Source organism: Falco cherrug, chromosome 4 (assembly GCF_023634085.1).
Source record: "Falco cherrug isolate bFalChe1 chromosome 4, bFalChe1.pri, whole genome shotgun sequence".
Classification (NCBI taxonomy): Eukaryota; Metazoa; Chordata; class Aves; order Falconiformes; family Falconidae; genus Falco; species Falco cherrug.
This window is the reverse complement of record NC_073700.1, coordinates 18,494,749-18,507,383: the sequence shown is the minus strand read 5'-3', so window position 1 is coordinate 18,507,383 and position 12,635 is coordinate 18,494,749. Positions and strand designations below refer to the sequence as shown.

Here is a 12,635-nt window from a genome sequence, read left to right as displayed (position 1 = left end):
ACCACAGTTTATTACATCGAAGCTCTTCCCTGCGTTAGCAACAGGCATAAGCTGGTTTTGACAGTGGGCGCAGGGGGGAGAGCCTGGGCAACCACTGAGGAGTGGTCCCAGTTGGCACAGTTCTGTGAATCTTTGCCTGGCAGGGAGTGTGGAATTGCTTGATTATAAGCTGTGAATGTGCACTTTTGCGAACCATAAATATATATGTCTTTTTTGATTCTCAGTAACGTGTTTTAGGCAGAGTGTGCCACGATAGTCTGGCTTGGTTCCTTCCCATATTTCTGGTGGAGTTTTAGCAAAATGCCTAAAATTTCACTGTGAAGCCAGTGGGTTGTAGGAAGCATGTGGGATTGGTCTTGGTTTGCTGCTAGAGATAGTAGTTTGAATGTGAGAACTCCTATTAGAAGTACGGTATGTGGTTAAATATTGCTGTGGGTTATTTTGGAGACAAGCTGCCCTTCCGTCTCCAGAGAGCTGGCACTGCTGAGCAGGGCGTGCTGCTGGGGATAGTGTCCTGCCCAGCGTTCGTTCCTGTTGGGACAGAAAATGAAATGTGGTCAGCACCAAGAAGAATGCAAGCTGAGGTTTGGCGCGAGGAGGATCTGATGTCATTTTTCATTTACATCACCCAGGTCAATTCAAGTTCTGCTCGATATCTGCTGGAGAGAAAACTTCCCTTTAGAGGGTGGAATAGGAAGGAAAGGGTCTGTCTGCTGGTTTTCTTTAGTTCTTCTCCATAATGGAAAAATACTTGAGATGAGTTTCCTATATTCTCCTCCTGGGGAATAAACAAACCTTTTGCCAAAAAAATGTTAGTCCTCTTGACTCTGGGCAGTTTATGTATTGAAACCATGCCAAGAACCACCAGTCAAGAAGCCCCCTCCGTAGCAGAGGTCAGATGAAATACAAGTGAGCCTCTCCATCCTGCCGGCCGAGTCGTCCCACCCTGATGCGAGCATCCCGTGGACATGCCAGATACAACATTGGTGTGTTGGGCTGGTAGATAGCACAGACGGTTGGACATCTGGAGCTGGGGCTGTCTGCCCTGTGATTTCTGCATCGTCTTGTGGCCCCTGTGAAACCAAACAGGAACAGGTAATAATTCAAACCGTCGCTCCTGCTATCTGGAGTCGTCACCTCTGGGGAACGGCTGGGTCTCGGAGGGCTTGGGAAAGTGATCCTGAAGGTCAAGGGGAGACGTGCTTGGGCTTCTCAGTGCAGATGAAGTGATAATGAACTCTGTGGAAGGAGGGGGAGGACCTTTTGAGGCTTTTATTATCCCTGAAGCCGTGAATCATCCCAAATGCTAATCCTCAGGCGCGCAGTCAGCAGATCGGGGTTGCTGCGTGCCAGCCTGCGCTGTCTGAAGGCGTCCAGCGTGCAAGGAGCTCTGCCCTGTTTCTCCCAGGTCTTTTACATTTTTCTAGGATGGTTTCATCCTTTATCTTACAATTACGCAGGGGGAAAAAAATCTTCATATAGCTTCTTGGAGACTTTCAGGCCTCGTAAGTCCATTTTGATGGACTGCCTCCAGCTGCAGATGGATGGGACGGTGCATCTGTACCTCAGGGTATGAGGATGAGTTCCTTCAGGAAGGCAGGTCCCAAGGGCCAACTTTGCCCTGTAAAAGAAGTGTTTTCTCTGCTATTGCAAGAAGTTGGATGCGTTTGTAGTTTGGCAGAAGAACAGAGAAGGTCCAGCTCTGCTGTGAGTTGTCACAGCTCTGTGGCCTCTGCCTGCTGACAGAGCCTGTGGTTCTGGGTCAGCGCCGGAGGGACGTGCCCCATGTCGTTGCAGCCCTTTAGTCGCGATAAGTCCCAGCTCAGAGCCCACAAACCTTGTCAGGGAGGTGGGTGTGCTGGCTGGCGCTTGGCTGAAATTCAGTGGTAGACATCTCCATATTGATGAGCTGCTGCTCATTACTCAAGCTTAACTAGTGCCCTCACTTTGGTGTTTGAGGATCAAGTAAATTGCTACTTAACCAGGTCTAGAGGCAAGGGACCCGAAAACCAACTGGGAAGGCGAGTAGCCCTGCTGGAGGCCACCAATTGTGCAAAAGGTGGCACTTCAGCGTGTGGTAGGGTGCACCTGCCAGGATTCGTGATGTTTCTGCAGAGTCTTGGTGCCTGCGGGGTAGCTGGCCCTGTAATGACTGGCGAAGGAGAGCTTGGCACATTTTCCCCTCAGCTGTAGTGGTGACAGCTTGGGAGTCACCTGTCTCCCCTGCCCAGCTGCCTCTGCCAAAGCTCAGCTCCTGCCTCCAGCATCAGCTGTGGTGCTTCAGCCCTTGCTTGGGTGGTTTGTTGTTCATTGGCAAGGAAGTTTCTAACTAGGGGTTTAGAGACCAACCATTAAACCTCTGATTCTGAATATTGTGGATTGAGAATCTATATTTAGAGGAACAGCCCTTTTGTTTGGTAAAAATGAGCTATTTCGTTATTGCTTCCTTCCAGAGTCTCTCCTTCTTCACTGTATTTCCCTGCCAGCCCTGACTGCTGCAGCAGCCATTGCAGTTACAAGTCGGGCTTAAAAATAGGAGGAAATTTTTATTTCAGTAATCAGTTAGCTTGTGAGTCTGATTGAAGTTGGAAGTGACCTCAGGAGGTCATCTGGCCAAACCTCCTGCTCGAGAGGAGTCAGCTGTGAGATCAGGCCAGGTTGCTTAGGGCTTGGGTTTTGGGATGAGGGGTTTTTTTTAATTTTTTTTCTTTTTTCTCTCTGGTATCTGGAGGCCTCAGGATAGTGTGCTCTGTCTGCATTTTCATGTGTCCCTACAAAACCCTGGTAATCTACCTTCTCAGCTGCAAGCTGAGATGTCCAGCAGCCTTTTGAGCCACTCAAAATGGGCTTTTAAAGGGTGAATAAAATGCTCTCAGCTTTTGTGAGCATTGGCTGTATTTGAAGGGTTGGGAGGAGAGATCCCGATTTTCCACCCAGCTGTCCCCGTTTGTGGCATTTGGGTGCTGGCCAGCTTGCAAAGAAAAGTGCATATTCCTGGCAGAAGAGTGCCGGCCCAGCAAAGCTCGGCAACAACAGCTCCTCAGCGCTAATTGACCCCTTTCTTGGCAACTTCATCAAAGACGTTGAAGAATAAATAGGCTGTTGATTGAACTGTTTCCTCGTCCCCAGAGGTGGTCCCTCCTAGTCAGGGTTGAGGCACATTGTCAGGGCTGGGGAAGGAGCTTGCAGAGCGATTAGCCCCTGCTCGCCAAGGAACAAAAAGCTTTAATTTACTGCGTCTTCCATGTGACATCTGCTGTGTGAGAGGGAATGTGGTAGGGGTTTGCTGCAGAGGTCGAGCTGCGGTGCCCGTGGAACAGATTTCTGTGCTCTGGTCCATTCTACTGATGCGCAGTGTGCTGGTTTTGAGGGAAGAGGGAGAACATAGCTCAGATGAAATCTCTTCATAGCGCAACCTGATGAAAACAGAGGTTGGGAGCCGGAAAGCACCTTCAAGGAAAGCCTGGGTGCAGGAGTCGAGGTGGATGCTGATGGACATGACTGATGCATTCTTTACATAGAAAAGTCATGTTCGTGCTTGTTGGCACTGCTGGGAAGGCACGCAGAAATCCTGCAGAAATGAGGCGTGCAGCTTTCAGCTGATTAATTAAGGGAGCACACAAGAAGAAAATATTAACCATTTTCCTGATGACTGTAAAGAGATATTTAAATACTTTGCTGGGGTTTTTTGTGACAAATTGCATTCAAATACTTCAACACAATTTATTTTGTTCCATGTTAAGCCTGGAGTCCAAACTATTTGAACTTTCTATGGAATAAGCAGTCCAAGAATGCTGTTTTCAGTGAAAATATTTTAAAGTATATGAACTGAAACCTTCTGTTTTGAATGAGATCAGTGTTAAATTCTGAGATTTGACAAATACCAGGCTGCTTCATAAAATATATTGTCTAGAGGTAGGATTTTAGTGAAAAGCAGAGCAAAAATTGGCACTACCACCTTTGCTTTGGGGAAGAGGCTTTCCTCCTGCAGCTGTTTGAGGGCTCATTCTGCACTCAGCAGGTAGAGTGAGTGTGTGCAAAATAAATATTGATAGGGTGCTCCCGCCGCAGTGGCCCCAGCGTCACGTGTCTGTGTAATGAGTTACAGCATGAGTCTGCATGACACCATATACATCACTGTCATGTGAGAGGGCCTATAGAGTTACGTTGCTATGACAGCCTGATATGGGGCAACGCGATGTTCTTGGGCAGCAAATACAGCCCTTTCCTTCTGCTGAAATGAATGATTGCATTGATGATTCACTAGCAGTGACTCTGTGCCATTTTTGTGGGTTTTTTTTAGTGATGAAAACACTAGAAAAGACTTGAAGACGCTGCCTGTCTTTCCTACCAAGACACTGCAGGAGCATCCATCACTCGCTTACTGGTGAGCTATTTAATTTAAAATGTAAATCATTGCTACGAATGGTAATGACAAGATGACTATTAAACAGTTTTGCAAACTCCTTTAAAAGTTTTCAGCCTGTATGATATAGGACTCGGAGTTAATTGCTCATGTTCAAGCATTTCCAGTTTCTAGAAGTTTATAAATTATGCAAGATCAGATGCAAATCCCTCATTGAAAGTTTGCTCAAATGAAATTCCTGGATCAGACTATGTGGGGACCATGCAGTAGAATGAGCTGACATCTGAACTCCAGCCAAGCCTGGGTTTGCAAAGAGCACCTTGCTCTTCAACTGTCGCACAGTAGAGCCTCTGTGGTGGGTTGACCTTGGCTGGCTGCCAGATGCCCACCCAGCTGCTCTCCTGAAGAGGACGGGGAGAAAATAAGCTAGAAAAGCTGGAGACAGAAAGGCAGGTCCAATTATGTGGCTTGAATCTGCTCTAAAGGAATTGGAATGAATCAATAATATTGTTTCCTTGCAATTGATTCCCTTTGTGAAAGTTTGACTCCCTCATTTGTTTCATTTTTTTCAGGCTTGATGCCTATCTGATGGATTTTCAAGTATACCAGGACATGCTTATGATTTTTTTTTTTTTTTCAGAATGAATGGTGCTGGGTTTTCCTTTGCTTCCAAGTGTCTGACACTTAAACGCTTATATTATTAAGCATTCCACTAAAACAAAATGTTCAAGTACATAACAGGAAAAATGCAAAAAGGTCATTGCTGACAATTTTTTTTTTTTTTTTTTTTTTAACCTATGAAAGTTCAGGGGGAAAAATACACCGGAATGAAAAAGTTTCTGGTTTAACTTCTTCTGTCTTACATATGGAGCAGTAACCATCCTTTGAAGTTTTGGTCCTTTGGAATGTGAAAATGAATTTATACAATTAGCACCATTATTCTGCAGCAGCATCTGCAGCAGAACAGGCTGATCCGAAACGATTCGTTAATTAGTCTGGAACGCGGTATGCGATGGCAGGGATCAGGCAGGCAGCTCCATGCTGCCTAATGAAGGGTGGGAAAGAAATCAGTAAGAAACAGAATGTAAACCAGAGTGAGAAATGTACAGAAGGACGCTTCTCTGCATGCTGAGCAGGCGTCTGAATTTCGACAGATGCTGTCACACATGAACAAAGTCACTGAGCCTCTAAATTGGGTTTTGTGCTTGGTTTGCAGTGAGGACAGAGTAATTGAGCATTATACACAAATTAAAGGTCTGACCAGAGGACAAGCCATTGTTCAGTGAGTATGACACTTGTTAATTTGTGAAGATGATATTTTTACTTTTCTTCTGTTCTTTGTTGAGAAGTGGTAATGCAGGCTGTTTTGGTCATTCGCTTCCAAACTTTACAATTATTATCTGTCAGAGTCTTTTTTTTAAAATTGAGTTATATTTTAAAGTTAAATTATTTGAAGTTTCAGATTTCACAGGCTTGCAGTTAAGGTTGTGTATCTTCGTTCATATGCCCCAAATATAAAAATTTTTTTGGACTTTATTGAAAGACTCTTCTCCATACCCTGCTTGCTATCAATTAGTTTTCAAACCAAACTTTTAAGGGCAAGTATTACCTGAGGTCGTATAAAAAACCCAAATGCGTGTTTGTTGAAATTTTCAGAATTTGGCTTTCAAAAGAACAAGGTCTTCCAAGATGCATACAGAGCTTGTGGAATTTTATTTTTAATTTACTGTTAATATTACTGAATGTACTTACATATAAATGCAGCGGGATGTGTTATGAGCCAGGAAGTTGGACTGCTACGGTTGCATGATGTAGAAAACTTGTAGTTTTTCTCACGTACCTCAATGCCTGTAAGTGTCTCAATAATTCAGGAGCTCCTTTCAATAGGAACAAGGGAGAAAATTGTCTGTTCAGTGCTTGTCTGAATTGCCTCATGAAACAGTCGTACAACTGCCTGAACACTTCTGGAGCCTATCCATTGTAACCAGAGCACCACAATGGAATCATTATAGACAGGTCTTTACCACCAGCATTTCCCAAAAGGCACACGTGTTCAGCTCAGAATTTTTACTTTCAGTTCTTCAGCCTTCTGATAAAAGATGGAATGTTCTGTTGTATGAGAGATTTTCCATTTTCCATAGCTGGGCTGAAGTATCACATCCTTCCCAAGCCAGGATGCTAAGTTTTTTTTGGAAAATGTGGGCCTTCAATTATTAAGACCTGCAAAATATCCAAATGGTAAATAGCATGTCCCAAATGTACGTGTGAAAAAAATATGTTAATAGATATTATTCCCTCCAGAGAAAAACATCTGATATGCTATAAATCTGTCTACAGGTACATGAAAGTGGTAGAAGCTTTGCCAACATATGGAGTTCATTACTATGGAGTAAAGGTTAGTAAATGCCTGTGGATAATGTGATTGCTTAGCTTATTACATGTGATTACATTCCTATAGGAGTAGTTTGATGATTCAGTACACTTCTATCAGTATTAGACCCTGCATTTTTCAACCTCTTTAATTTTTCCCACTTCAGTATTCTTAAAAAATTGTTTCCAGACAGGAGCAAAGCATTACGTGCTACAGAAGACAGAAAGGAATCTTTGTAAAACCTTCTGTAATCCTATCAGGAGCTAAATTCATATAATCTTAATTAAACAGGTTATCACTTCTAGATCCAAAGCAGTTAATAGTTTCCCCAGAGATGTTTCTAATTAGGAAAAAAATGCAATGTAAGAAAGACTACTTTTAAGTGGCAGGTGATTAGTGGGTGCGTACCTGGAGCAGGGAAATGCTGAGAAATATTTTTGGTGATGGCAATGCAGCATTTATTCCCATTGTAGAGCAGAGCCTGGGCCAAAGCATTTTGTGCAGAAGAGCTCAGCAGAGATGATGTCTCCTTACTTAGTCATGGCCATGGCACTGGTACCTGAGGAGCTGATGCTTTGCTCTCTTCTCTCCTCCTGTGGCTGTCTGTGCCTGAATTTCCTGGATGCACTCACTCACCACAATTTTTCTGTCCCATATCCTTCCCCCCTCACAGCCGCTCCTGCAACAAGTGACACCCCATCGTTTCAGCAGCACTGTTGCTTTTTTTGCCCACTTTGCACAACCACCACCCAGTTTCTTGCCTCTGTCTGGAAAAGCAGGGGAAGAAAATTTCAACACTCACTTCAGCAATCCACTTCACATCAATGTCTTTGCAAAAAAAAAAAAAATCTTTGTTCAGTACCTACTCATACTTGTCACAGAATTAAATGGGCTGTAGTCTTGGAATTGTGTATTTCTTAAGTAGCTCTTGGTTCATGTAGGTGTCCATTTTTCAGGATAAACAAGGAATCCCGTGGTGGCTTGGCATAAGTTACAAAGGAATAGGCCAGTACGACTTACAAGACAAAGTTAAACCCAGAAAAGTAAGTTTTTTGTGTCTGACCTTTTTTTTTTTTTTTTTTTTTTGGGGGGGGGGGGAGGTGGAATATTGCATGTTAGAGTATACTTTTTCAAGTTGTTGCTTGTTAAACTAGTGAGCAAAAGACAAAGGGTTGGAGGCAGAAGGCGAATTCTGCTGGCACTCAGGCAGTCAAACTCTCCCTCACACAGATCATAGACATTCCCTTTGGGAACTTTGGCTCCTGTGTTGTCCAGAGTTTGGTGGTCTCGGGACAGGAATTTTGGCAGCCTCCAGGGATAACTACAGAAGTATGAAGCAAATGGGTTTCTGCAAGTCCCGGACTAAAGGCCTTGTACTCGAGCAATGTATCCACTTGGCTTTCGTAGGTGTGTGTTGTGTGTGAATGGATAAAAGGCTCCACTGATACCTGCGAAATACAAGGGAACTGCATGGAACTGCAGGCCTGTTTGGGCAGCCCTATGTTTCCATGATGCAATGAATTGTAAGAGGAGGCTGAGAGTAAATGCCAAATGCTGGAGGTCGTCCTTCTGTTTTTCCACCCCTCTGCTCCCCCGTATGTCTCCTGCAGAGCGAACTCTGCCAGCAAACCTCCCACATTGTTTGAACAGGGCAGAGGGTCCCGTGTGGTGCTGGTGGCCCCCCCAGACGCCCCTCCGGCTAGCCCCAACAGGCTCCTCTGCCGGCAGCCTTGGAAAGCCCATTGTGAGCCCAGCACACTGGGAGCTCACCCGGTCCTGTAGCCACAGGCATCTCCCCATGACAGCGCTGAGCCTTGGAAGCCTTTGAAGGGTGATTTAACCCGCCTGGCTGTTAAAACCACCGGGGCTGCACGTGCAGGAGCCGTGCGGTTGGGCTGGGTGCGTGTGGTTTCTTTCTGGTCGTGTCTTCGTTGAAGTATCTGAGCCGTGAGGAGATAGGGACCTGGAGTTTTGCTGTTCTTCTTCCCCGGGAATGATCTGGGCAGGAGTTCACATGAAGCGTGTGCTTCCTGCCAGGGAATTTTATATTTGCAAAATGATATTGTTTAGTGTATCTGTGCCAAAAAACGCAGATTAACAAAACTTCCTTGTTAAGAGTAATTGCCCTTCAAGCTCCCAACTTGATCTTCTCTTTTTCCAGAGCAGGCTATGACTTGGTTTCTTTTGGTGTATTTATATACCTGTGTGTCCAAGGTTGATCTTGTATCTCCTTCCTTTGTTTAGTAAAGCACATAGTTTCATCCCAGGTCTCTCTTACTGTACCTCTTCTAAATGACAGTGACACAAGAGGAACCCCAGAAAGTCAAGTCAGTGTTAGTGCAGCTGTCAATTGTCAAAGGAGAGCATCAAGGAGCTCCTCTTGCTCATGAGCACTTCCCTGGTTTTAGGCAACATCTACAAGATTTTTTCCGGTCAGGTCAAACACGGATCACTCTCTAGCCCAGATGTCCAGCTGTGACCAGCAATGCTTTCCAAGAAAATGCAGCCTGCCTGGCTAGAAACATTGCTTCACCAAGCAGTTTTTATGCTTGTGGGATTTCAGTTTGCAACATCAACCAGGCAGATTAAGAAAAATTTTTAAGGTCAGCAGGGCCCAGATACCAAGTCACACCCTGCTACAGTTCGTTACAAGGCGTTGCCTCTGAATGCACCGGGAGCTGTGTTTAAGAAAAATAAAATAAAAACCAAAGTTCACCTCTGCAGTGGAAGTGTTACAATGGAAATGATACTAGTTGTCTGCTTTACTGTAGTTGTAATTATACAACAGAAGATAGAGATGAAAAGGGAAGGTGGGAAAGAGGAGTCTAAATGCAGAGGGGAGGTATAACACTAATAAGCTGATTGAAAAAGTGGGGATGGATATGGCTGTAGTATCCTTATGGATTTGTGTCTGGTGTTAATAGGAAGGGACACAAATGACTGAAGCCACAGCTTGTCCTGACACATGACTGCTTTTAACCAACGTGGCTAAATATGCAAATGGTTTCTTTATACAAAAAGTGTCTGAGGGTTTGAAATATAAAGTGCACTTCTGATGTGATCCATGGAAGCACTTGGAATCAGATCACTTTTGGTGGGGGGAAGCAAACGCTGGATCCAGAGAGGCACCCGCTTCCAGACTTGGTTTTGGAGTTAAAATGTTGACGTACTGCCGTTTATTTCAGCGTAGCAATAGCCTTGCTGCCTGTGGTGCAGCAGGCAGAAGTCTCCTTTTAACCAGTATTGTTGTTTGTTCATATTTATGAATGTATCAGAATATATTTCACAGAGAAAAGAGTCTGTATAGCTTGCCTGAATCCCCAAGGAATCAGCAAGCACAGTCCTTTCAGAACCAGCAGGCAGGAGGGGAGTAGGCATGGTTTACATGCCTGTCTTTTGGAGCAGAGGTGTTGGTTTTGCTGGATTTAGCAGAATTTTCTTGCTTTCCTTTGCGGGATGGAGCCAAAGTCAAGTGCCATGTGCTGGTGTTATCCTGTGGATCAAAAGTGCTGTTGTGTTTATCCCTAGCCATCTGGGAAAGAGCATCCTTATTGTGTTCCACTTGTCCAGTTAGCAATGTTTAAATATACATGAAGCTGATTATCTCAATAAAAGGGAGGGGCTGAGTCCAAGTCTTACAAAGACCAAGCTGATCTTTGCTAATTTTACAGATACAAGTGATCTATGGGTGTGCAAACCTCTCTGACCCTGGCTGCTGTGGGAAAGCTGCTGGGTTTCAGGTGGGAGGCTTTGGGCAGGAATTGGTGCCTGTGCTCCAGCTGAGTTTACACCAGGGGGTTTTATTCTGCTCCCCCATGTCTTTTCTGCAGTGCTAATGGCTGCTGTCAGATATAGCTGCATTTGCTTAATGTGTTCATCATAGGCATCTGGTAAGAGTCCACATTCAGAATAAAATTTTAAATAATAATTATGATAAAAAATATTTATGTAACTAACTGCACCCATTAATGAAGCATCAGTCAAATCCCAGCAAATATAACTGTACTCCTCAAAAAGTGAAATCTTTTGGCTTTATCAAAGCAGGTCTCTAGGCAAAGAGACATAAATATGAGCCTTGAAGCACAGTGGTTATCCCAAGACTTCGCTGTTGGCTCAACACTGTTGTGTGAATTCCAAGGCTGAGAACTCTGCACAGGAGACAACTTGCACGATGGACCTGGATGAAGCAACCTCCAGATCCTTATCTTGATCCAGCCTTGCCAAGGCCTGTGCACGTACTGTCAATCATCTGTGAGGGAAGCATGTGTTGCGGGAGAGGACGGTGCGTGACTCAGGGCTGGACCAGGAGAACCTGCTGTGTGTGTCTGGGTGTAAAGCTGGCTGGGGAGGTTGGAGTCCGGCTATTAATATTCTGCTGCTTGACCTGAGATGGTTTGGAGAAAGGAGTTTTGTTGCTGTAAGTTACTCCTGAAAGCTTGTATTGCTTTGGAACTGGTTTCCGGCAAAGTGAGCCCCTGTTTTACCCCTCACCGACAACTGCAAACTGATGAGCACGGAGGAGAGCGCTGTGCTCCAGCTCTGTAATAGACTGAAAATGGAGAGTTATTTTTGCGTCACTTAGGAAAATTGTCCTTTTCTTTGTATAGTGGCTCCACACTGGCTGGAGGTTACGCTGAGCTCTGTTGATTATAATCCTGAAGTCTCACAGGGCATAAAAAAAGACCGGCTTTTGAAACCCTTGTTCCGATTTCAGCTCAGACCTGGGATTAACTCTGCAGTCCTGCTGCTTTGCAAACATATTCTCCCTTTGGCTGCAGTTAATACCAAGAGATGCCTCCTGCCTGGAGAGATGCCTCCTGCTTGCTATGGGGTGGCATGCCAAGATCCTGCCCCAGTCTCCTCTGAATCAATTAGGGAAAGCATAAAACGGGTCCCAGGAATTTGTTTGCTGTTTCAAAACAGAATAGATCTCCCTTGTATGTCTACCCCTATCCTCCCTGATGAGATAAACAGTGCGTCCTCTTGTTTATGGAATGTGTGTTAGGGTATGAGTTGAGTTTATTCTGTGTTCAGCCAGTATGTGGTGAGCCTCTGAGGGATAGGAATTTGGGAAGGCAGCTTGCTGGCTTTTTTACTTGTTGTCCCACTTCGTTGTGTTTCTGTGGTGACTCCTTGGTGATAAAATGAACTATAGTGTCTGAAGAGAAGAACTAATCTTGCTATGGTATTGTTTCAAATCTACAAGAATTTCAACTCTACTGCAGGTTGTTGTGAATGCATTATGTTCTTAGAAGTGGTTTTGTTAGAGTTTACTCATTTTGAAATGGGTAATATTTATCATAGAATCCTAGAATGGTTTGGGTTGGAAGGGACTTTTAAAGACCATCTTTAAAGGTTCCAAAGGGACAGCTCCTACTAGCCCAGGTAAATGACATCAGTTGCTCTTCCCTTATCCACCAACACTGTAACCCTGTTGTAGAAGGCCACCAGGTCTCTCAGGTGCAGTTTGCCCTTTAGTGGATCTGTGCTGGCTGTCACCAGTGATCTCCTTATTTCGCATGTGCCCTAACATCATTTCCAGGAGGATCTGCTCCATGATCTTGCTGGGTACAGTGGTGAGACCAACTGGCCTGGGTCTTCCTTTTTCCATTTTTAAAAATGGGGGTTATGTTTCCCCTTTTTCAATCGGTGGACTGCTACGACTTCTCAAGTACAATTGATAGTGGCTTAGCCACTTGATCTGCCAGTACCCCAAGGACCTGTGGATGCACCTCATCAGGTCCCATGGACTTGTGCCCCTTCAGGTTCCTTAGATGGTCTTGAACATGATCCCCTACAGTGGGAAGTTCTTCATTCTCCTGGTCCTTGCCTTTGCCTTCTGTGAGCTGGGCGGTGTGGCTGGAGCACATGCCCGTGAAGACTGAGGAAACAAAGTTG

At 44.7% G+C, this 12,635-nt stretch overlaps 1 protein-coding gene across 5 annotated transcripts in view; it reads left to right on the top strand.

Moving 5' to 3' along the window:
• Positions 1 to 12,635, top strand: part of FRMD4B (FERM domain containing 4B) — a 138,488-nt gene that overhangs the window by 103,745 nt on the left and 22,108 nt on the right. For all 5 annotated transcript variants that reach the window (XM_055708650.1, XM_055708647.1, XM_055708648.1 and 2 more), the window contains 4 exons: positions 4,304 to 4,387; positions 5,583 to 5,648; positions 6,704 to 6,761; positions 7,694 to 7,780. In XM_055708650.1, coding sequence (XP_055564625.1) covers positions 4,304 to 4,387; positions 5,583 to 5,648; positions 6,704 to 6,761; positions 7,694 to 7,780 — 295 coding nt within the window. The remainder of the gene's footprint in view (positions 1 to 4,303; positions 4,388 to 5,582; positions 5,649 to 6,703; positions 6,762 to 7,693; positions 7,781 to 12,635) is intronic.